General features: G+C 45.7%; 1 protein-coding gene across 2 annotated transcripts; it reads left to right on the top strand.

Moving 5' to 3' along the window:
• The first annotated feature begins 15,514 nt into the window (after positions 1-15,514).
• PRDX3 (peroxiredoxin 3) lies at positions 15,515-24,594 on the top strand. Of its 2 annotated transcripts, XM_068961455.1 has the most exons (7): positions 15,515-15,591; positions 17,050-17,185; positions 18,798-18,939; positions 19,932-20,067; positions 20,933-21,036; positions 23,305-23,470; positions 23,783-24,591. In XM_068961455.1, the coding sequence occupies exons 1-7, from the start codon at positions 15,556-15,558 to the stop codon at positions 23,834-23,836; spliced, it is 774 nt and encodes a 257-aa protein (XP_068817556.1). In that variant the 5' UTR covers positions 15,515-15,555; the 3' UTR covers positions 23,837-24,591. The 2 variants fall into 2 exon arrangements, with proteins under 2 accessions (XP_068817556.1, XP_068817557.1); XM_068961456.1 differs by lacking the exon at positions 23,305-23,470 and having other exon boundaries at positions 23,783-24,594.
• Positions 24,595-24,790: the final 196 nt, after the last annotated feature.

Genomic DNA, 24,790 nt, shown 5'->3' with positions numbered 1-24,790 from the left:
CGATGAAAACCCAACGCAGCCAAAAATAAGTCAATAAATGTTTTTTAATGTTTTATTTTTTAATTTTTGGCTGTGCTGAGTCTTCTTTGCTTTCTCTATTTGCAGAGAGTGGGGGCCACTCTCTAGTTATGGTGTGTGGGTGTCTCCTTTCATTGGCTTCTCTTGTTGCAGAGCATGGGCCCTAGATGTTTGGGCTTCAGTAGCTGTGGCGCATGGGCTTAGTCACCCTATGGCATGTGGGACCTTCCTGGACCAGGGATCGAACTGGTGTTCTCTGCATTGCAAGGCAGATTCTTAACCACCAGACAACTCGGGAAGCTCTAAATAAATAAATTTAAAAAAAAACAAAAACACTTTGCAATATTGTAGACCACAACTCTTCCTCCCTTTATTTAGTATTTTTCTTTAAAGTCAAGTTGCTTGAAAAAAAAAAAACAAACTTCTCTTATCCTAACCAAAACATTTTTGAAATGTGAGTAGTAGTAGAAATACCACACTTTGGAAAAACCTGACCTCCAAGCAACACGTGGGACAGTAACAGCCTTCAGTTTCAAGATAAACTGGCTGATGGTATAAATCTATCTGGAGGCTTCACCTTGGTGCTGCCAGATAATTATGGCCTGTAGACATCCAAATGCTCAGCTTTGTAACAAGACTTTACCGAGTCATCTGTGGGGTCTCGACTGCAAGTTCAGAAATAAGATTCCAGCCACAAGTGATCTCCATGTTCCTCAAACTGAAGCAGTTTAGCATGATCTTTAGTGAGAAAGAAAGGCCCCCTTCCTGATGCTATGTTCTGTTGGGAGGGTCCCCATAGTAGACTTAGGCCCTGAATTGTTACAAACTGTTGTCTCCATTGTAAAGGAAACTGAAAATGTTAGTCGCTCAGTCATGTCTGACTCTGCAATCCCATGGACTATAGCCCACCTGGCTCCTCTGTCCATGGGATTCTCCAGGCAAGAATACTGGAGTGAGTTGCCATTCCCTTCTCCAGGGGATCTTCCCGACCCAGGGATTGAACCCGGGTCTCCCATATTGCAGGCAAATTCTTTACTGTCTGAGCCACCAGGGAAGCCCAAAGGAAACAGCCTGGGAGAATTAGGTCAACTGATGAGCCATGGCAAGGCTAGTTTTTTTAGGTGAGTGCTTGCCTTACCTGAAGGCTTCCCCAGTAGTTCAGTGGTAAAGAATCTGCCTGCCAAGCAGGAGACCCGAATTCAATCCCTGGGTCGGGAAGATCCCCTGAAGAAGGAAATGGCAACCCACTCCAGTATTTTTACCAGGGAAATCTCATGGACAGAAGAGCCTGGGGGGTTACAGTCCTTTGGGGTTGCAAGAGTCAGGCACGACTTAGCAATTCAACAACAACAATCAACTGCCTTCCCTGCTCAAAGGCCTGAAATGTGTTTTTTTCATCTTTTGATTCCATTCTCTGAAGAACCTAGTAAGTACCTTATACATAGTATTTGGCAGTATTTGCTGACTCAGAGCACATGCCAAGACACAGCCCAACCTAGGCCTCTGGGGTACCAGTTATTCTGCACTAGTTAACCCTCAAAATGTCCTCATCACTGCCTGATCAGAGATTACAAGGGAAACGTAAGGGAGTCTGGCCTCCTGGTCTGAGAGATCAATCTAAAAAGCTAGTCAGTCCCTGGAATGATGTCAGCTTCTGCCTGTACCTCCATCTTCAAATCCAGCTGTCTCCAGCAGTCTGCCCAGGAGTCAAGGCAATCACACAATTTTAAGGAAGACTAAGCAGGCCAATTTCAATTCACCTTACAGACTTGAATAAAATACAAGCTATTTACCGCCCCCCCCCCCAAATGGGCATTTTTGTTTGTTTGTTTGATTCAGTGCCGAGCAATCAGATAGATTTACATGACGGAAAAAATGCTCAAATTGGTAAGGAAATTACACAGTGAAAGCATAAAAATTAATTCTGAGAGGAAGGAGGAAAAACAGACTTTCCTAGTAATCTGTTTAAAAGCGAATGATTTTCTGTTAGTATGGATGAGGAAAGAATCCAAGCCATCACTGACGGTCTTTTTATGATTAGCATCTATCAGGCAGGTCATTTGTTTGAGCATGGTAGCCTACCCTGGAAATTAGGATGAAATCTTGACAACAAAGGTAGAATTGCTTTTTAAAGAGAAAAAGGTGAGCTGAATTAAATTCAGTGTTAGGAGCCTCTAAAGCCGGATGACTCATGGATGAGAGGGCTCCAGCAATTTCGACCTTAATGCTGCAATAACATAAACTTTCTCTGACTCCAAAGACTCTGAGCCTAATTATCTCTGAGACGTTGATATACGCTTTGACTGTCCTCAGGCCACTGTGGATAGGTGAAAATTTAATTGACCCAATAAAAAGGAGGGCATTCTTGCTCCCTTACTAAAAGTCTCGGCTAGTCGGTTATACGCTAAAGGGAATCTAACAATACTTGGAGTTTAAAAAATATAATGTTTGCACAGATCGTTTTTTTGGACAAATATGTAAAATAGAATATAGTCTATAATTTGGAACAGCTTAATTTCCTCTGGTAGGAGAAAAGGCGTGGGTTCCCTGCCATTGACATGAGCTTGCATTGGGAACCCGACAGGTTGGAGCACTCCTTCCACTTCTCTGTCATTCGTCTCCGCTATGGAGAGAGGATGCCATCTAGCATGAACTCTGGAGAGCTGCAGCCAGCCCCCAAATGGCAAAAGGAAGCCTCAGGTTCCACATTTGTGAGCTAAAACGAGCCCATGAGTGTGGTAGGCGACTCAGTACAACACAAACCATCCTCACCTGCTGCAAAGGGGATTCTGCTCTTGACATGGGCATCAGGTTAGAGAATGTTTCAGTGACTTATATCTCAAGCTCCACAACCCTCCTGTGTTCCAGAATCCAGCTAGGATTCCAGAGAATCCCCACCTCTCCAGGCTGAATCTGGCCTCTCTGTGATTCAGGGAAGTGGAGAAAAGATTGTTGTTGCTCCGTCGCTAACTCGTGTCTAACTCTTTGGAACCCAATGGACTCAGCATGCCAGGCTTCCCTGTCCTTCACCATCTCCCAGAGCTTGCTCAAACTCATGTCCTTGAGTTGGTGATGCCATCCAACTATCTCATCCTCTGTCATCCCCTTCTCCTTTTGCCTTCAGTCTTTCCCAGCATCAGGGTCTTTTCCAATGAGTCGGCTCTTTGCATCAGGTGGTCAAAGTATTGGAGCTTCAGCGTCAGTATCAACCCTTTCAATGAGTATTCAGGACTGATTTCCTTTCAGATTGACCTAGTTTGATCTCCTTGCAGTCCAAGCGACTCTCAAGAGTCTTCTCCAACACCACAGTTCAAAAGCATCAGTTCTTCGGTGCTCAGCTTTCTTAATGGTCCAACTCTCACATCTCTATATGACTACCGGAAAAATCATAATTTTGACCCAATAGACCTTTGTCGGCAAAGTAATGTCTCTGCTTTTTAATACACTGTCTAGGTTGGTCATAGTTTGTCTCCCAAGGAGCAAGCGTCTTTTAATTTCATGGCTGCAGTCACTATCTGTAGTGATTTTGGAGCCCACGAAAATAAAGTCTCCCAGTGAGTCCATTGTTTCTCCATCTATTTGCCATGAAGTGATGGGAGCAGATTCCATCATCCTAGTTTTTACAATGGAATATTATTCAGCCACAAAAAGGGATGAAATATTGATACGTGTGACAAAGTAGATGAACCTTGAAAACATTTTACTAAGTGAAGAAGCCAGATGTAAAAGGACAAATATTGTATGATTCCATTTATATGAAATATCCAGAATTCAAAAAGACAGAAACATGGATTGGTTATTAGGAGCTGGGATACAGTGACAGGGGAAGAACTGTTTACTGGGTCTGGGGGTTTATTTTGGGGTGATAAAAATGTTTTGGAATTAGAGAAAGGTGGCAGTTCCCCAACATTGTGAATGTTCTAAATGTCACTGACCTGTTTCCTTTAAAATGGTCAATTTTATGTTGTGTTAGTTTTATCTCAATAAAAAGTTTAAATCCAAGTAATCGTTGGAGAATACGTAGGTTGGATTAAGTGATTAATAATATTAATATGCTGGACTTCCCTGGAGGTACAGTGGATGAGAATCCGCCTCCCAGTGCATTGGACACAGGTTCGATCCCTGGCCTGGGAAAATTCCACATGCCTCGGGCAACAAAAGCCTATAAGCCTCACAGCTACCGAATGTCGTGTGCCTAGAGCCTGTGCTCTCCAACAAGAGAAGCCACTGCAATTAGAAGTCTGTTCAGCACTACACCAGACAGTAGCCCCCAAGCAACTGCAACTGGAGAAAGCCCACGCGCAGCAACGAAGACCCAGAGCAAACAAAAATAATTAATTACAAAATAATGCTAATATTATTAATATGCAAAGGAAATTAAAGAGATATTAAAGGCCAGAGAAATGAAAGATGCATAACCAGAAAGTTGCAGGACTGCGTCCCAAGACCAGTCTCTGATTCTTTATGCCACACTGTTTCCATTCTACTTACTACATGATCTTCCAGAATGAGAGGAAAGGTGTAGCATTTTTAGCAAGTGCACCAATCTTGCAGGAAAGAGAGAATGTTGGCAGGAAGCCTAGCGTCCAGAGAACAGATAAATGGACAAAGGGAGCGGCAGAGGAGAGGAGGAAGCGATTGAGAAATGGAAGACTGACTGGAACACGCTTGCTGAACAAAATCAGGAGAAGGGGCGGGAGGGATGCAGGCAGGCTGGTTTGCATGGTGCTAGGGTGAGACTTCACTGAAGGAAAGAGGCCTTGAGCCACGATAAGCACTCCCCAGTTAGGAAACGACAGGTTAGGAACTCTGCCACCTGCTAACCTGCAGGAGCTGATCCACTACTGCCCCCAGCACCCTTCTCATCCTTTCTCCCCTCTGAGATGTCAGTTTCCCACTTGGGAAGGACCAGAGACAAGACAAAAACAGGAAAGCATCTTTATTTTCAACACAACCTCTGGTCCCACTTCTACTCAACCTCTGCCCACTGTGGCCTCCAGGATCTCCCACCCCTGGGAAAAGTAGAAGCAGCTTCTCCTTGCACAAGACTTAGGGCCCCTCTCATAAGTGGCCTTAACAGAGAGGGGAGCTGGAGCCCATAAGAATGCTTTGAAAATGGTGAGGTTGAATGGAATCCTTCCATGCTCCATGACGAGGCACAAGTATTTCTGAACCATTGATGACTAAATGGAGTCACAGAAGACTTAGGCAAACAGTACTTTGTTGTGGTTGTGGTAGGGGTGGAGGAAAAATTCATCTGAAAGGAAAGAAGGCTCTTTTATTTTGGGAAAACACTTTCAGGGCTTTTAGTTACTTGAGAATCAAGCCACTACCCACTCTGGAATGGGAATAAAGACAAATTGAGCTGGGCGGCACATTCTCTAAAAACATGTCTTCTTCAAGGGAGGCTGATCACAGGATGCTTTCTGGGAGAAGCCAAGGTGGGGGTGGCGGAGGGCTGGGATGGGAAAAAGAGGTGAGATCAAGGGTGTTCCCTGTGATATTTTCCCAAGGGAGCAGATCCCTGCAACGTGGGGAAAGAGGGCTATTGCAAAGGAGAAGAGTGGTCTCTCAGGAGAGCCTAAAGAGCTGGGAAGGTGACAGCATTAAAGGATCACGTCCACCCGGCTTTATGCTTGTCTTGTTTGCATTATAATCCCCAGCTGTAATCCCCAAGCCTTCTATTTAAAATGATCACTCATCTCTGCTGGCATCCAGGAATTGAGAGAAAGACATGTGACCATCCTGGGATCCAGAAATGTAAACAAGAAGACAAGCAGCCCAGAAAAGCTTCTGGGCAAGAGGGGAGCGGAGAAGCCCAGAGCAGTGCTGATGCCTGAGGTGAAAGGCATACCTAGGATCGATATGTATGTGCTCAGTCGCGTCCGATTCTCTGCGACCCCATGGACTGCAGCCCTCCAGGCTCCTCTGTCCATGGGATTCTCCAGGCAAGGATACTGATGTGGGTTGCCATACCCTCCTCCAGAGGATCTTCCCAACCCAGGGATCAAACGAGGTCTCCCACATTGCAGGCAGATTCTTTACCATCTGAGTCACCAGGGAAGCCCAAGAATACTACAGTGGGTAGCCTATCCCTTCTCCAGGGGAACTTCCCAACCCAGGAATCAAACTGGGGTCTCCTGCATTGCAGGTGTATTCTTTATCAGCTGAGCTACCAGGGAAGCCCCAGGATCAATAGGGACAAGATGTAAAGATGCTTTTGGGAATCCCAAGAAGTCCTGGGAATGGGGACTGGTAAAAGGCTGGACCACTTTTCTGGCTGTTGGACTTTGGGATGCTAATTTTAATGACATTTTTAGTAGCCCAACATGCCAGAGAAGAACCTAACAGTCACACAAGGTGTCATCATCACCATTTGTTCCTTCCTTCCTTTGACGTTTACGGGGTGACTGTTAAGTAGGAAGCATAGTTAGGTACCATGGGATGAGTAAGACCACAGAGATGGGTAAGACACATAGGTTCTACCTCTTAACAGCTTTTAGTGTTTTGGGACAACCAATCACATGTAAGCAACTGAAGTGGAAGATAGATCAACAGGAGACGTACAGAGGGCGGAAAGGAGCCTGCTTTAAACTGCCTGGATTCAGTGTCAGCAAAATCACCTAGAAACCACTTGCAGTCATTGTGGAAGGAGTGTAAACTGGCACAACCCCTCTGGAAGGCAATTTGGCAATACATAACAAAAATCACTAAAGCACACACAGCCCTTAGTCATAGCAGTTACAATTCCAGAAATACACCCTAAAGAAATAGGTAAGAATGTGTGCAAAAGTTTGGCTACAAAGATGTGTCAATATCATATTGATTATAAAGAAAATTTTGGAACAACCCAAATCTTCAATAATATCAGGTTGGTTAAGTAAATTATGGAACAACATTCCAGTGGTATTCCTGTCAAAAATATTTAACCTGAATTGAATGGTGAGGAAATATCAGACAAGCAAGTGGAGGAACATTCCACAAAAGAGGCAGCTGGTGTCCCTTAAAACTGTGAAGGTCAAAGGAAGATAAAGAAAGACAGAAGAAGACTAAAAGACAACTAAATGCGATGTGTAATTTTTGGATTGGATCACTGGGGACAGTTGATGACATTTGAATATGGCAGTGGATTTGATAATAGTGATCAGTGTTAACACTCCTGATTTTGATCGTTGTATTGAACATTATGATTATTATATACGAATGTACTCGTTTTTAGAAAATACGCCCTCAAGTATTGACGGAGTTTTAAAAAGTGAATTATCTTAGTTATGCAAACTGCAAACCAGGAGAGCCATCAGAAATCATTCAGAAATGAAACATGACTCAAATAACAGTTCAAGGCAAAAGTGCAAGATCTGTGATTAAACACAGAGGACTGATCACCAAGAGAATTATGTTGATGATAACTTTCAAAGGCATTTAGGGGAAGGAGATATCAGCTGGGGTAGGGGAATGGGTAGTCAGAAATGGCTGCACATTGTGAGTTTTTAGCTAGATCTTCAACCAGGTTCATCTACATTTGCTAGGGGTCTGCCATGTGCCAGGCATAGTGCTTCAGGCTGGGCATGTAACAGTGAGCAAAATGGGCATGGACCTTTCCCTGGTGGAGCTTTTACCTTGGGAAGAAACCCAGCAAATAATTAGTAAACAAAGTAATTGTAATTTCCAATCAAAGTAAACAAGGGCCAAGATAGAGAATAACAGACTGGGCCATTAGGAAAGTCCTTTTGGTGAAGATGACAGCCAAACCATGTCCTAAATGAGGTGGAGGGACTTCCCTGGCAGGCCAGTAGTTAAGAATCTGTGCTTCCTCTGCAGGGGGCATGGGTTGGATCCCAGGTCGGGGAACTAACATCCCACATGCTGTATAGTGTGGCCCAAATTTTTTTTTAAAGGAGGAGGAGGTAGCCAGACATGTTGCTTGTTGTTCAGTCACTAAGTCGTGTCTGACTCTTTGCGACCCCAAGGACTGCAGCACGCCAGGCTTCCCTGTCCTTCACCATCTCTCGGAGTCCACCCAAACCCATGTCGATCGAGTCGGTGATGCCATCCAACCATCTCACCCTCTGTCATCCCCTTGTTCTCTCGCCTTCTATCTTTCCCATCATCAGGATCTTTTCCAATGAGTCAGCTCTTCACATCAGGTGGCCAAAGTATTGAAGCTTCAGCTTCAACATCAGTCTTTCCAATGAATAGTCAGGACTGATTCCTTTAGGATGGACTGGTTTGACCTCCTTGCAGTCCAAGGGACTCTCAACAGTCTTCTCCAGCACCACAGTAAGAAAGCATCAACTGTTGGTGCTCAGCCATCTTTATGATTCAACTCTCACATCCATACATGACTACCGGAAAAACCATAGTTTGACTCTACAGGCCTTTGTCAGCAAAGTGAGATCTCTGCTTTTTGATATGCTGTATAGGTTTGTCATAGTTCTCCTTCCAAGGAACAAGCGTCTTTTAATTTCATGGCTGCAGAGTTTATTTTCTTGGGCTCCAAAATCACTGCAGATGGTGATTGCAGCCAGACATGAGTGGAGAGAATTCCAGTCAAAGAGCACAGCAGGTGCCAAGGTGTGGACTGGGTGTTGGGGAAGCAGGAATAAACCAGTATGGCTGGAGCAGGAATGGGGTGGATGGGCCCAAAATGAGTGGTCTGGAAGAAGGCAGGGGCACAGACTGTGTAGGACCCTGTATGAATTGGGGTTTTACCCTAATAAAAAACAGGAAGCCATTGAAGAGTTTTATGTAGGAGACGAAATGACCTGGTTGGTGTTTGCTGCTGAGGATGCATCAGAGGGAGGCAGTGAAAGCAGAGGGACAGGTTAGGAAGCTTCTGGACCCATCATGGGAGGCAGGGAGGAAAGGAGGCAGATGGGGTGATGGGATGGGCCTCATGTGTGGACTTTCGCAACATCTCTGCATAAAGTTCGTTGCAGAGAGGCTGAGAGAACTGAGAAAGATGGCATTCATCCTCTACCTTTCTCTCTTTCTTAAACTGTGTTATTCTAGAATTACACCATATTCTCATTTATTTATGTATTTTCGGCTGCACTGGGTCTTCACCGCTGCTCATGGGTTGCTTCCAGTTGCAGCGCTTCGGCTGCCCGCTGCAGCGGCTTCCCTGGTTTCCAAGCATGAGTTCTAGAGTGTGGGCTCATAGCTGGAACGCGCTGGCCTCGTTGCCCCGAGGCCTGTGGAATCTCCCCGGAGCAGGGATCGAACCTGTGTCCCCCTGCACTGGCAGGCAGATTCTTAACCCCTGCACCACCAGAGAAGTTCCACCCTCCACCTTTCAACTTGGTTCCCAACACCAGCTCTCCCAGTATGGAATGAATTATGACTAAATATTTATGCCTAAATCCTGCAGTCAGCCTGTGGATAGCACTTTGTATTACAGTTTTGGTAGAGGCATGTTTAAGCTTGGGTTCTCCTAGACGTTGAACCTAGGATTCAACGCAAGGAGCTTGTTTGGGAGGTACCAGAAGTGCAGGTGAGGCACGGGGAGATCAGACAGGAAAGCAGCTGGTAAAAATGTATTAAGTAACCTCCATAGGTAACTGCAACTTAATCCCTCTGGAAACTCCAGGAAACACACCTCAGGTTATCTACCCAGGAGCAGGGGAGCTGTGGTATTTTGACACCAGCTCTTTCCATCTGGCCACTGTGAAAGCTGCCGTGGTCGTGGTGGTTTAGCCACTCAGTTGTGTCCGACTCTTGCAACCCCATGGACTGTAGCCTGCTAGGCTCCTCTGTCCATGGGATTTCCCAAACAAGAACAGGGTTAATTCTCTTAAATTTGTCTTTCCGCAGGGGTGGGTGGTCCAGCTTTCCCAGTTCTGAAAGCCCTCAACACAGAGATGCAGCTAAGGGCAGTTAGGAATCTCTGGGGTCCAAAGAAGTAGCAGGGTCTGAGGGACACAGAGACTTGTGATACAGCTGCATGGACTTTGTGTTGTGCTTTCTTTCCCTTTTAAAACAGGCCTCAGGACTTCCCTGGGGGTCCAGTGGTAAGAGCTCATCTTCCAATCCATGGGGTTTGGTTTCAGTCCCTAATCAGGGAGCTAACATCCCCCAGGCCTCCAGACCGAAAAAACAAAAAGTAAGACAGAAAACCAAAATGTAAGACAGAAGCAATATTGTAACAAATTCAATAAAGACTTTTTAAATGGTCCACATCAAAAAAAACAACAACCTCACATCATGGAAGTGACCTAAGCCTTTTTGACCACCAAGAGGCCCTAAGAAGCTATGAAAATTCCAAGGGCAAAATGATGATGGCCTGGACTGAGGTGGACAGTGGACAAAGAAGACATCCATCCTTTGAGTGCTGGTTGGCTGCGGCGGCAGCGAGGAGGTAGTGAGGAATAGGTTTGCGGAGAGAAAGCAAGTATTTGGTCTTGTGTTTGTTGAGTTTGGGCTGAGTAAGAGATATCCGAGATGAGATGTTGGCAGGCTGGCTGGGAGACACCACTCTGAAAAGGGGGTAGGTGGCCTAGAGTTAGGAGGAGGATTTTTAGGGCAGTGGACTATTCTGTGTGATACTATAATGATGGATATACATCAGCACACATTTGTCCAGACCCATAGGATGTACAACAGCAGAGTGAACCCTAATGTAAACTCAGGGTGATCATGACATTATCGGTGTAGGTTCATGGATTGTAGCAAATACACCACCTTGGCGGATGGTCGAGGAGGCTGTGCAGGCAAGGAGCCAGAGAGTACATGGGAAGTCTCTGGGCTTTCACTCAATTTTGCTCTGAAACTGCTCTAAAAAATACAGTCTATTCAGAACCTCCCTAGTGGTCCAGTGGTTAAGACCCCATGCTTCCCATGCAGGGGGCATCAGTTGGATCCCATGTGCCCTGCAGTGCATTCATTAAAAAAATTTTTTTAATATATATATATATATACACACATGCACACACATATATGTATAGTCTATTGAAAAAGGAGGCAGGGGTGGGAATAGATGCATACACGCATGCTGAGTCGTGTCTGACTCTTTGCAACTCCAAGAACTGTTGCCCGCCAGGCTCCTCTGTCCATGAAACTTTCTAGGCAAGAATACTGGAGTGGGCTGCTGCTTCCTACGCCAGAGGATCTTCCTGACCCAGGGATCGAAAAAAAAACCTGTGTTTCTTGAGTCTCCTGCACTGGCAGGCGGATTCTATATTACTCCTCCAGGGAACAGTTGGGGGACAGGCAATAAAGATAGCAAAGGAAAGACTCAGGAAAGGCTCAGAAGGAAGGCGAGGTGTGCTGGGGGCAGGACGGGAAGTCTCAGACTCAGGAAGGTGAAATAATCTGCGGGGTTCTGAACGGAGGACAGGTTGACTTCATCTGCTACTCGCTGCCGTGGAGCAGCCTGAGGTCAGGCAGTGGGAATTCAGGGATGAGGTTGTCCGGAGAGGCCTTTGCCAGGATACGTGGCTCAGCATTGAGGGTGCATCTTCCTCAGAACCCAGGAGACAGCTGAATCTTGGGCCCTCATCAATAGGAAAAAACGGGAAAGCTGAATGCTTTTAGCCATGGAAAGAGGAAGAACTCGATAAAACCCAGAGTAATGTCTGCCATCTCTAATTGTAGCCCCGGTTACCAGAATATTAACTTGTGGTTCCAGGGAGGTATTTTCCTAATCATCATAAAAAAGTAGCATATATCTTTTCATTTGTCTTTCCCTCGTCTAGGTCCAAAAATTCTTCCCCCAAACTCAAAAAGGAGAATTTCAGTTATTTTCTATTCTTTTGGTAATGAAGACAAGTTCAGTTTGTCTTTTTCCTTTAGGGGAACAATCTATGTCCTTGTTGTGACAGCTAGAGAAAACTGAATAAAGAGATTTTTTTTTCCCCAGAATGAATGTGGAAAGAACGTTTTGGCCACTATGTCAGCCACTGCTTATTCATTAGTTCGATGAACTTTTTCTGAGCATTTATGAGCCAGGTACTAGCGTAAGCACAGTGGCCACAGAGCTGAGTAAGATACGAGCTCTACTCTCACGAAGTTCACAGTATGGTTAAGATCTAGACAAGACCGTATATGTGCATGTGTTTTCAGTTGCTGAGTTGTGTCCGACCCTTTGGGGCCCCATGGACTGTAGCCCACCCAGCTCCTCTGTCCATGGGATTTCTCATGCAAGAATACTGGAGTGGGTTGCTACTTCCTACTCCAGGGGATCTTCCTGACCCAGGGATTGAACCTGCGTCTCCTGTGTCTCCTGCATTGTGGGTAAATTCTTTACCTGCTGAGCCATCAGGGAAGCCCCAGACAAGACTATCGGGAATCCCAGCATGATGTATCGAGAGTGAGAATGAGAAACGAGAATGAGAAAAGCTTTCTAGGTACCTTCGAGGTTTCTCTAACAACCCATGGGGGAGGTAGTCAGAGAAGGGTTGGCAGAACAGTACTCAAATATCAATTCCAACTAAGGTTATCCTTTCTTGGAATGAACAAATGGAGGACTCTGCTTATCCTCCCAGAGGATGTCTTTGGCTCTAGCCAGAGATAGCTGAAGGACACTCACTTTGCAATTTCTGAACAGCATATTGAAAGGCTCTAGTGTGAAATTCCGTCTGGGCCTCTGGGCTGGAGATTCTAGGGTACTTCATTCTTTTCAGGACCAGGGAGATAAGCTTTAGACAAAGATCAGCAGACCAATGTGTCCAGTGAGGAGTTCTCCATTCTCATTGTTCCCCAGTCAATGACTCCTTGTGTGACTTGAGGCAAGCTGCTGAATCACAGGCAACTGCTTCAGCTTTCTATTTGGAAAAGAAGTGATAAGCAGTGAAAAGTCTCCAGAAGCTGAAAGACCTAGGAATTGGGCATCTATGTGGACCCTCTATGGGTTCCCAGGTGGCACTCGTGGTAAAGAACCCTCCTGCCAATGCAGGAGATATGAGAGTGGGGTTTGATCCCTGGGTCAGAAGATCCCCTGGAGGAGGGCATGGCAGCCCACTCCAGTATTCTTGTCTGGAGAATCCCATGGACAGAGGAGTCTGGCAGGCTACAGTCCATAGAGTTGCAAAGAGTCGGACACGACTGAAGTGACTTAGCACGCACGCACGTTGGACCTGTAAGCATATAGGGTAGGGGTTCCCTGGAGAAAGAGAACCAGGCATGACTTTCTTGATGTAAGAAAAGCCATTTTTGGCCTAAGCTATTTTTGTGATCTAAGGCTGGCCACAGTGCTGTCCTTGAACAGGTCTTAGTAATTTATGATCTAAAGGGAACAAAAGAATGCAGGAGCAAATGAGTTTATCAGGCAATAGAAATAACTATAGCAAGGATACTTCAGTTATAAACACTTTCAGGTCTGTTTCAATGATAATGATTGGCCTAAAGTGTTCAACCACCAGATCACTGGAACCTGAGCGATGAATGATATTGACCTTTTCTGACCCTCGTAACTCCAATCAACTAAAGCCTGGATTCCATCTACCACCCAAGCCCCTTCATGCATATCCACATACCCTTAGCTTGAAACTTCCCTAATTTTGCTGTTTAAGGAGACAATGCTTTGGAAAATATCTCCTTACTTAGGACTTCCCCAGTGGTCCAGTGGCTAAGACTCTGCACTCCCAATGCAGGGGAACCAGGTTCGATCCCTGGTCAGGGATAGATCCCACATGCTAACTAAGAGTTTGAATGTCTCAATGAATATGGAAGATACTATGTGCCACAAGTAAGACATGGCACAGACAAAGAAATATTAAAAAAAAAATCTTACTTGTTGCAAGTAATAAATCCTTCCCTTTCCTGATCTTTGCCTAGGTTGTGTCGTTTGGTTCCACACCCACCAACCCAGTTTGGAAAATACCACTTGGGATCTACATTTTATCACACTTACTTGATTTTTATCTTGTTTGATGAACATGCTTCAAAGTACCATGCTCACCACTGAGCACTTGGCTTTACTAATCAGCAGAAGATATATGTTAAATTTGTCTTAATTCTCCCAATTTTGGCAAGAGAAGCCAAAATGGAAGCCCACACATCATCCCAAAGATTTTTCAGGACAACAAAACCTTGATGTGTCTGACCCACTTGGCTTATTGGTGGTGGTGGTTTAGTTGCTAAGACGTGTCTGACTCTTGCAATCCCATGGTCTGCAGCCTGCCAGACTCCTCTGTCGATGCGATTCTCCAGACAAGAAGACTGGAGTAGGTTGCCATTTCCTTCTTCAGCTTGGCTTACTAACAGAAAAACTGCATTAATGATTTTTTAAAGGACATTTATTATTTATTTGACTGCACCAAGTGTTAGTTGCAGCATGCAAACTCTTAGTTGAGTCAAGTAGGCTCTAGTTGCCTGACCCCAGATGGAACCCCCAGCCCTTGCACTGGGAGCACCAAGTCTCAGCCACTGAGAAGTCCCTGAAATTGCACTCATGATTAATTACATTCAAAAGCAGAGACATTAGTTTGCCAACAAAGGTCCGTCTAGTCAAGGCTATGGTTTTTCCAGTAGTCATGTATGGATGTGAGAGTTGGACTGTGAAGAAGGCTGAGCGCCAAAGAATTGATGCTTTTGAACTGTGGTGTTAGAGAAGACTCTTGAGAGTTCCTTGGACTTCAAGGAGATCCAACCAGTCCATCCTAAAGGAGATCAGTCCTGGGTGTTCATTGGAAGTACTGATGCTAAAGCTGAAACTCCAGTACTTTGGCCACCTCATGCAAAGAGTTGACTCATTGGAAAAGACTCTGATGTTGGGAGGGATTGGGGCCAGAAGGAGAAGGGGATGACAGAGGATGAGATGGCTGGATGGCATCACCGACTCAATGGACGTGAGTTTGAGTGAACTCCGGGAGTTGGTGATGGACAGGGAGGCCTGGCGTGCTGCAATTCATAGGGTCGCAAAGAGTTGGACACGACTGAGCAACTGAACTGAACTGAACTGAACTAGAAGCCAGAAGTCTCTACCTCCAGCCAAAATAGGAAAGGGAGCCTTTTACACTAACAGTAATCCACAGGTTCACAGTTCAGTCAGTTCAGTCGCTCAGTCATGTCCGACTCTTTGCGACCCTATGAATTGCAGCACGCAGGCCTCCCTGTCCATCACCAACTCCGGGAGTTCACTCAAACTCATGTCCACTGAGTCGATGATCCCATCTACAACCATCTCATCCTCTGTCGTCCCCTTCTCCTCCTGTCTTCAATCTTTGCCAGCATCGGGTTCTTTTCAAATGAGTCAGTTCTTAAATCAGTAGCAAATATGGAAATATCTATCTTCCCACCCTGGATTGGATCTTTTTAGGCTGGGGCGACAAACAGAGGCAAAGTGTCGCTTTCCCAAGCATGAAGCTACTTAGGAGTTTTAACAGGACTTAATCCTCTGGGTGGGATCGAGGGACCCCACAACCGAGAAGTGTATCAGGCAGAGGGCCCCTAAACCGGCCAGAAGGTCGTAGCTCTTCCACGCCCGGTCTCCGGCGCGGGCCTGCTCCGGCCCGCCGAGGCCACGCCCCTGGCCACGCCCCCGAAGGCCCCGCCTCCTCTACGTCTCTGTCTTCCCCGCGGGTCCCTTGCACACCGAAGATGGCGGCCGCGGCGGGAAGGTTGCTCCGGGCTTCGGTGAGTGGCTGCCTGCGGGGCACAGGCGCGGAGACCCTGCGGTGGCTTCGAGAACGTGCTTCCCAAGTGGGGTGCCGCTTCCCTTGGCCTGGGAGCCTTTCACCCTGCTTGGAGGATGTCAGAGAGTAATGGACCAGGGGCCGCCTCCTCTAAGGCAGGCTCCCCGCGCCTGCGCAGAGCCGCCCTTCGCCCACCCCGCCCCCACCCCCACCCCCGGCCTTGCGTTCCAGCTTCCAAATCCCTCTTCTTTCCCAGTGGTGGGACCCCAGTCCACTCTCTGCCTAAGCACCTGGCTCTGGATGCAGGCGACCTGTCCCCTGGTCCCGGTTCTATAAATGACTCTATGACCTTGGGCTATTGCCTTCTTTTCCAAACCTCAGATACTTCCTTACCCTAGCATGTAGACTGCCTACCCCAAGGGTTTCCGTGAGCATCCCCTTAAATGCTGGATGGACACCAACATGCCAAAGTAATCAAAGTCCTTGAGTGCCAAAGGCTCTTGGCTGCTCGCCCTCCCCTTTCTCGTGGTGGGGTTCCACCCAGGCTCTTTGTTCTCGAGTCATGCTGGACCCTGAAATTGAGCAAACGTTTCACTTGACCCCTGTCAGACACCCAGAGGCTGAACTTTGCTGTTTGTTACTCTGTGGGCCAGAACGGCCTTGTCTTTTCCAAGGGAAAACCTTGACATGGTAGAACATGCCCAGCGTAGCTGCTGGTAAAGAGCTTAATACACAGAGCCTGGCCAGTCTCCTGGTCTGAGTGCTCGGGGTTCCTTTTAAAAACATGGAATTTTCATATTCTTGTAATTTCCCTCTACCTTTCAGTCTTCTGTTTCCCATTAATAAATGTGTGTCGAGTTGGCCTAAAAGTTCATTCAGGTTAAGCCCAAATGAACTTTCTGGCCAACCCGGTAATTATATATGTATATGGTATATACATATGCAGTCAACCACTGGATCTCCAGGGAATTCCCTATATTTTTTTTAAAATAAAAATTACATTTTGAAGTGTGCATCATGATATAAGTAATGAAATAAGTACTGTAGTCAAACTAATTAACATCTCTTCACGTGGTTAGCCTTTGTGTGTGTGATGAGTGCATCTGTCTACTCTGTTACAATAATAATACTCTCTTATTTCCAACTTCAATACAGTATTATTAAGTGTAGTCAACCTGCTTGTACATTAGATCTCTAGACTTACTCATCCTCCATAACTGCAACGTGGTACCCTTGACCAGCATCTCCCTGTCTTCCCAGTCTCCTTTACAGTCTTAAAGGATAAGAAAGCAGAAGGGAGTTTCAAGAACGTGTAGACTCAATCCATGCTTTTGCAGTTTGGAGTTTTTGTTCATAGGAATAAGGCCAGCAGAGGCCACTACTGGCCTGATGCCCTTTCAGCAGGGTTTCAGCCGCCATTCTGGGAATACATTCTGATATAAAGTGTTTTTCTTTTTAGCTCGTCCGACATGTGAGTGCCATTCCTTGGGGCATTTCTGCCTCTGCAGCCCTTAGGCCTGCTGCTTCTCGAAGAATGTGCTTGACAAATGCATTGTGGTCTGGTTCTGATCAAGCAAAATTCTCCTTTAGCACCAGTAAGTGTTGTTATGCTTTGGTTTGAACCAGATAATGGAAACATTTATCACCTCTGAACAGGAGCTCTGAACTATGGCCATATATTAGACTCATGCGGGGAGTTTTTACTGTCGTACCGCTTTCTTAGTCCCACTCCAAACAAATTAAGTCAGTCTCGGGGGTGGGACCAGAACATCGTATGTTTTGTGCAGCCAAGGGTTGCGACTCACTTAGGCAGACTGTCACATTTCCTTGTTGACTCCAGAGGTTTTAATTCCCTGGGTCGAGGAACATGAAAGGAGTGGGGACAGTCAGAGGTCTCTGGGCCTGCTGTGTGTGAAGGGTGTGAGCTGACTGGGGACGGACTGTGCAGCCACTCCGGAGGCTTTAGGATTCAGACCTGCATGGCCACGTTGGGCCAATCTGTTGGACTCCTCCATGATCTGAGTGGCACACAGCTGTTTCCTGAGATTTATACTCCATTCTAAAGTATGAGATTTGCTCGGCACAGCCTCAGATAATGAGTGGCATTTGAAGAGGCCTCCTTTAGGTTTGTCCCACCTTTTAAAAAGACTATTTAACTTGTATTGGTTGCAGGGGGTGGGGGTGGGGGATGTACTTTAGCAAAACCTTTGTTTGTTGGTGAAGTGTTCTAAAAAAATTTACAGTTTTCTCGGAGCTTTAAGGAATTTCTGGTATCAGCTTGATGACACGAGTTTAACTTTCCTTGTCACTTGTCCCAAACCCCAGCTCCCAGTAGCTCCTCCTGTCTCTGAAGCCAGGCATCTTGACACCTGGCCTCCTTTGTCCTACCTTCCCAGCCTGAAGCCTGGCTTCTGCAGTCCTGACACAGCTCTTGCATCCTTTCCTTTCTTTCTGTCCCCTCTGCCGTACCTTGCCCGCCTCACCGCTCAATAGATAGGTGCAGTCACCTCCTAACATCAGGCTCTCCCTGCTCCTCTCACTCTCCCCTGCCCGACTAATCTTGCTAAGAACAGCCAACGCATCACCCAGCTCCTGCACAGAAGCCTCCAGTGATTCCTTTATCTCTCCTTTTAAGAACAGACTCATCCGTCTGATATACAAGGGCCCTCTCAGCGTGGCCTTCCACCATCCTTGCTCTGTCCCCCATGCGTCTTCCTTCCATGCACACCTGTTCTCTACATCAAGAAAACTGCTACAGCCCATTCCCCACACCTGCCCTGCTCGTTCCTTTGTGCCATCCGCCCTGGTCTTGGCAAAAATCCAGACCGTGCTTAGAACCCACCTTCAGGCTCATTGGTCCTTAATTCTATGTTCATCCATCCCTACACTCTCCTGTCTTCTTTTATCTATTTATTTGCCTTTTGGCCGCACCTTACGGCACGTGGGATCTTAGTTTCCCGACTAAGGAGCACACTGGTGTCCCCTGAAGCAGGAACTGAGTCTTAACCGCTGGACTCCCAGGAAATTCCCTCCTGTCTCTTTAGTTTCCATAGCACTTTGAATTAGTGGACAGTCTAGACCTATGGAAAGAGAAACAGTTTGAACCTTTTAATTATACTACTGATTACTGGGAGAGGTTTGAGTAAAATCGGATAAGTAGTTGGTTTAACGAATGAACTATATGCATGTTTTTGGGGTATTTTTCAGGTTCCTCATACCATGCCCCCGCCGTCACCCAGCACGCACCCTATTTTAAGGGTACAGCTGTTGTCAGCGGAGAGTTCAAAGAAATTAGCCTTGATGACTTTAAGGGGAAATATTTGGTGCTCTTCTTCTATCCTTTGGACTTGTAAGTGTATTTTCTGTGATGCTGTAACAACATTCTGCGAGCAAGCGAAGATCGCTGCCTTCCCACTGACACTGCCTATCTTTACTCTTGTCAAGGGGAGGGTTATTGCTGACTGTCACTGATGGTCTTGTTGATACAGCTTGCATCTGTAGTTAATTCACAAGAGATAAGTATAGGGGGTGGAGTGGCATTCCTTCTAATGGGTTTTAATATGGGTTTTTTTAAGATGTAGGTATGTATGTATTGGCTGTAGTGGGACTTAGTTGCTGCACGTGGGCTTTCTTTAGTTGTGGTGAGCGGGGGTTTCTCTCTTGCAGTGCTTGGGCTTCTCATTGGAGTGGTTTCTCGTGCGGCAGAGCAAGAGCTCTAGGGCGCATGGGCTTCAGTAGTTGCAGAATGTAGGCTGAGTAGTTGCGGCTCCTGGGTTCTAGAGCACAGGCTCAATAGTTGCAGGATACGGGCTTAGCTGCTCTGTGGCATGTGGGATCTGGGATCAGGGATCGAACCTATGTCCCTTTTACTGCAAGGAGATTCTTACCCGCTGGACCACCAGAGAAGCCCTGTGGCTCTTGTTTAATGGCTCTGCAGCCTGGGAGCTGTATTACTAAACCCACGTGCCCTCGAGCCCACGTTCTACTCTGGAGTGGTGGTTCCTGTAAGCCTGTCAGGGAGGAAGTTTCCACTGGTCTGGGGGAAATGAGAAAAGTAAGGATAATAAAATGAATTTTCTCATGAAGCTACTTATTTAAATAAAAATGTGTCTTTATTCTTGGAGTATGTCTCTGCCACCCTTATATTTTGATATGATTCTTAAAATAGTTTTTTTTTTTTTTGGAGTATCATTGTGACCAGGAGTCCAGTGAGGACGATTAACCCTTTTGCCTTTTTCTCCTTTAAGAAAAATAGAACTACTCTTTAGACAACTGTTGTTCAGATTTTAAAAGTCTTCTAAAAAAAATTATCTGATGAGAATTCCTGCCCTTTTTTCCTAGCACCTTTGTGTGTCCTACAGAAATTATTGCTTTCAGTGACAAAGCCAATGAATTTCATGATGTGAACTGTGAAGTTGTTGCAGTGTCGGTGGACTCCCACTTCAGCCACTTGGCCTGGATAAACACGCCGAGGAAGGTACACACGTACGCACACGGCCTCTGCACTTGTGAGCTTGAAAACTGCTGGATCCCATGAAAGACCAACCTCGAAGTTGCTAAAGCATGACTAGTCTGAAATGGGCTGTCAGTCCTAACCTACTGGCAGATTCTGTTAAGCGCTATCCATGTCTCCTGTAACATTGCATGTATTTACTCCTCGCTACACTTGTGTTTTCCAACCAGGAACAGAGAACAAACTCAGCAGGACAGGGGAAACAGCTGGATTCCATTGTCTCCCCTCTTCACCTGGACCCTGTAGATCCCCGGACCCTGTAGATCCCCAGACCCTGTAGATCCCCAGACCCTGTAGATCCCCAGACCTAGGCAGGTGGGACAGTGGTTAAGTTCTCTGATCTTACTCTTCCTCATGATCAGTATTCTTGCCTCAAAACTTGCTTGGGAGAATCAGTTTCTAGCTATGATGTTGGACTATCAAATATCAAGTTAGTCAAAGTATTCTTTTTTTTATTATTATTCCATCTTTATGTTTCAGAAATGAATCTTCAACCAAAAGGATACTTTAAGAATTAGAAAAGTCCGTAGTGTTCGGTGGGTTTAAATCCTGCCTCTGCCCCTTTCTAGCTGGGACCTGGAGCAAGTCACTGAAGCTGTGTGTGCCTCAGTCTCATCATCTGTGAAATGGCGATGATGAGAGCAGCTACTCCGGGTTGCCGGAGGAGGAAGTGAGGCAGCAGAGCATCTTCTCTTAGAAGCAGCACTCGGCCCGCTCTGGGTGCTCAGTTCCTGCTGTCTGGCTGGTGTTGGTCAGTCGTCCTGTTACCTGGCTGAGGAGGCTGTGGGAGCCACAGTGTAACCACCAGCCTTATTTGTATTTTTATCAGAATGGTGGTTTGGGCCATATGAACATCGCACTCTTGTCAGATTTGACCAAACAGATTTCCCGAGACTATGGTGTGCTGTTAGAAGGTCCCGGCCTTGCACTACGGTAAGATCCGTTTCGTATGAACTTAAAATTGTTTTTTGTGTTTAGCATTATCATACTTCATAGGGAATTTACAGAAGCCTGGGTAGGGAATTTTTAGAACCCCAGACCCTTAATTTGTCTTTTATTGTAATAAGCATCAGTGGATGCCTCCTGCGAGGGTTGGCAGTCTTTCAGAAATGACTGTGATGTGTGTGCCCCCTGCGTCTCCCTGGGCCTGTTTCTGAAGAAGGATATCATACCCTTTTAAAAAATAGATATTTATTTATTTTATTTGGCTGCACCAGGTCTTAGTGGCAGCACATGGGATCTAGTTCCTTGACCAGGGATTGAACCAGGGCCCCCTGCATTGGGGAATGCAGAGTCTTAGCCCCTGGACCACCACAGAAGTCTCCAGTACCACATCTTATGGTCACACTGCTTCACTCTTCCTGACCACGTGGGAGCCACTCCTCGCAGTGAAGCCATCAGACTGCTTAGAGATCGGGGTGGCGGGGGGCAGAGGGAGCCGGCAAGGGTAGGAGTCAGTTTCCTGGTATGGTTGGTATCTTGTACAAGCGCTGGAACTGGACCAGAGTTTGAATTTAAGCTCAGCTGCTCAATAGCTGTGTATGACTTTGAGCAAGATATTTAACCTCTTTGAGTCCCTGTCTCCCCATAATTAAAATGAGAATGTACCTCCTGGGTTGGTTGTGAGGATTGAGTAAGGTGAGGCGGCTACCGAGTTTGCGCCACAGGTCCTTGTAGCTATTGTGAGCCCCGTCCCAGACCTTCCGCCTTCCTGGGTGGGACGAGAACCTAGGCGTCATGATGGCTGCTGATGAAGGAGGGACAGGACAGAACTTGACCACCAGGACACAAGCGAGGATCCCACTTTGAAGGGCCTCACAGTTTTGTTGGGGGCTGGCTTGAACCTGCCCACCCTTGTACCTGATCTTCCGCCTGCTGAGGGTACACTGGAATTTTGGCTCCGGAAACCACCTGGGAACTTGGGCCTTCTGACTGCAAGGAGATTACTGCCTTCCTTTAATAAATGGAAGCCTAGCTCTGACAGCGTTGGCAAGGGAAGGAGAAGAGTCCTGGTGTTTTCCTCCCAGAATCCCCTGTAGCGTCTCACAAACTTTGTAGTTACCTCCCTACTGGTTTCACTGTTAGGACTGACAAAGGGAGAGGGGTCGAGTCTGCCTTGTAAGATAAGCCCTTCTTTCTGGAGCCTGTGCTGTGGGCCCATCTCCAGCCCAGCTCTCCGTTTCCGCATCTACGCGGTGGACTCCAGCTTGGCTGCACCCAGAAGGAACACGCACCAGGACCCCTTAGCCTCAGAGCCTAGACCCGCTAAGTCCAGGCCCAGGGAGGGAGAACCTTTTTATCTTCTGACTTTTTTCTAACTTGCCTTTTTCCTGAGTGATCAATGTTTGGGATGCCACACCCTTTTAAAGATGGACTGTTAGAAACCTCTTAAGTGTTATGACCTCTGCATAAGTCAGAGTATCACCCTCACCTGTAGAGAAGATAAGCACAGACCCGAGGGCGGTGGGTTACCTCATTACATTGCTGCTAAGTGACTGTGATGGGCTTGGACAATCTGTGGATCAAAATAAGAACTGTAAGTGATTGAAACACATCAAATATATTTAAATCCAAGATTCGAAGAATTCCAGGAATCCAGTTCATTATTTTGAAAACTTACTAATGGAAGAGTACTAAGCACTCATTCTGTCTTTCCTATATAAACTGTACCTCAGGGTAGCCAAAAATAAACAAAAGTGATGGGATTGTTTTCCTTTAGATTTCTGCTTTGCCTAGACTTAAGGCCAGTAAATTTTCCCATGGGATTTTCTCCCCGATACTCAATTCACTCATATGTATTTATAGAATACAGATAAAATACGTCTCTGTCCCTTCTCAATCGCCTATGGTTTCTTGCCAAGATTTGATACAGCTGCCCAAAGAATGCTTACTGCATCACTAACGAGAAGTCTTTGCTCTGTGTAGTTCAGGGACCTTCAGATACTGTGAGACATCCCGGTCAAATCTGTGAATGTGAACACACTGCCTGTTTTCCGTGGTGGCCTAGTCCAGTTGTATCTTTGTTAAAGCATCTGTCATCAGTAAGAGATGATAAGCTTTCCGTACAAGGAAAACCTGGTTTTTAAGCACATGATAGAGTTTAATAAATGCTCTATCAAGGAGAATTAAAGGCAGAGTAGAAGTAGAGTCTTTCTAGCTCTGGTAATGTTGATGTTCTGATGAGGATGAATCTTTATGCAGCGGTCTCTTCATAATTGACCCCAATGGAGTCATCAAGCATCTGAGCGTTAATGATCTCCCAGTGGGCCGAAGCGTGGAAGAGACCCTCCGCTTGGTGAAGGCGTTCCAGTTTGTGGAAACCCATGGAGAAGTCTGCCCAGCCAACTGGACACCCGAGTCTCCTACAGTAGGTTTCTTTCCCAAAAGCAATGGGAGCCCAGCCAAGAGGGTCCCAGGTCCTCACTGCCTCAAGGGCTGCTGGCCTGGAATATCCACGCTGGAGCAAGGGTGGAGGTGGTGTGCAAATGCGTGAAGCTGCTGCAGGTGGGGGGTGGGACCAGGCCCCAGGAATGCTGTTCATGTCAGTTTCATCCATGTATTTTAAAGGAAACAGACCAATCTTTTAAAAGTTAAAGAACTGTAGGTTAAAAATTGGGGTCCTTCGGCTCCCTTTTGAGATCATGAAGTCACTTACAGTGAAATGTTTTTGTATTTTCAGATCAAGCCCCATCCAACTGCTTCCAGAGAATATTTTGAGAAGGTAAATCAGTAGACCGTCCCATGCACACCTGCAGCTTCCCACACCAGAAAAGAACCACAGTGGGAACTCACTTGTAGCTTTTCAAAGATTAGTATTTATAGCAGGCAAAAAAACCCAAACCCAATGATGCTTATATTCATAAATAGTATTACTCTAAATGTTTTGTTTTTGTAATGTTGGCCAAGGCTTTTAAAATGTTTTCAGTTACTAATGTCATGAGTCCAAGGCAAGGTGTGGATGGATGGCTAGTTTCTACAGAGTGTGTATGTAGTTCAGCTGTTTCTTGAATCATGTCTTCAATGGGAAAAGGAAACAGATCTCTTTCCTCAGCCTTACTTGAACCTTTGTGTATACCAGAGTAGTATGACAGGTATTGAAAACTTCTGATCAAGGGTCCTGAAATTTTCCTCTTGAATTTCTTTGTATTAAACTGAATTTTCTTTAAAGAACATAGTTTTAAGTTGTTAGTATCAGTGGTCTAATTTAACACTTGGCAATGAATGTATGGTTGAAGGAAATGTGAATCATGTTTTTTTAAAAAAAACACAGTGGCAAAGTGACTTAACTGATCATGCATGTTCCCCATTCCTGAGATTTATAGTTTATATAGTTATTTTGCTTACTTTGTTAGCTGACTTAGTGTCTGCATACATTTCTAATATTGATTGGGCATAATTAGAAAGGATATTTATTGAATCCAGGGATTGCAGTATGAATTTGAATCATTCATGAATTTGAATTATTGTAATTATTTTCTTTCTTGAAGTGTTTCATGTAAAAAATATAATAAAAAATAAACATTTTAAAATACTTGGATTTTTAACACCATTAATTCTTGCTTCAGCTTACTTACATTGTGGGGCTCTCTAGTTTTCCTTCTCTGATTATATCAACAGACATTTATTGAGCATTTAATTCACTGGCTACAAAGATGAATAAGATGCTGGCTCCACATCCAAGGAACTG

This window comes from Capricornis sumatraensis, chromosome 23, assembly GCF_032405125.1.
Source record: "Capricornis sumatraensis isolate serow.1 chromosome 23, serow.2, whole genome shotgun sequence".
NCBI lineage: Eukaryota > Metazoa > Chordata > Mammalia > Artiodactyla > Bovidae > Capricornis > Capricornis sumatraensis.
This window is presented reverse-complemented; position numbering and strand designations above follow the sequence as displayed.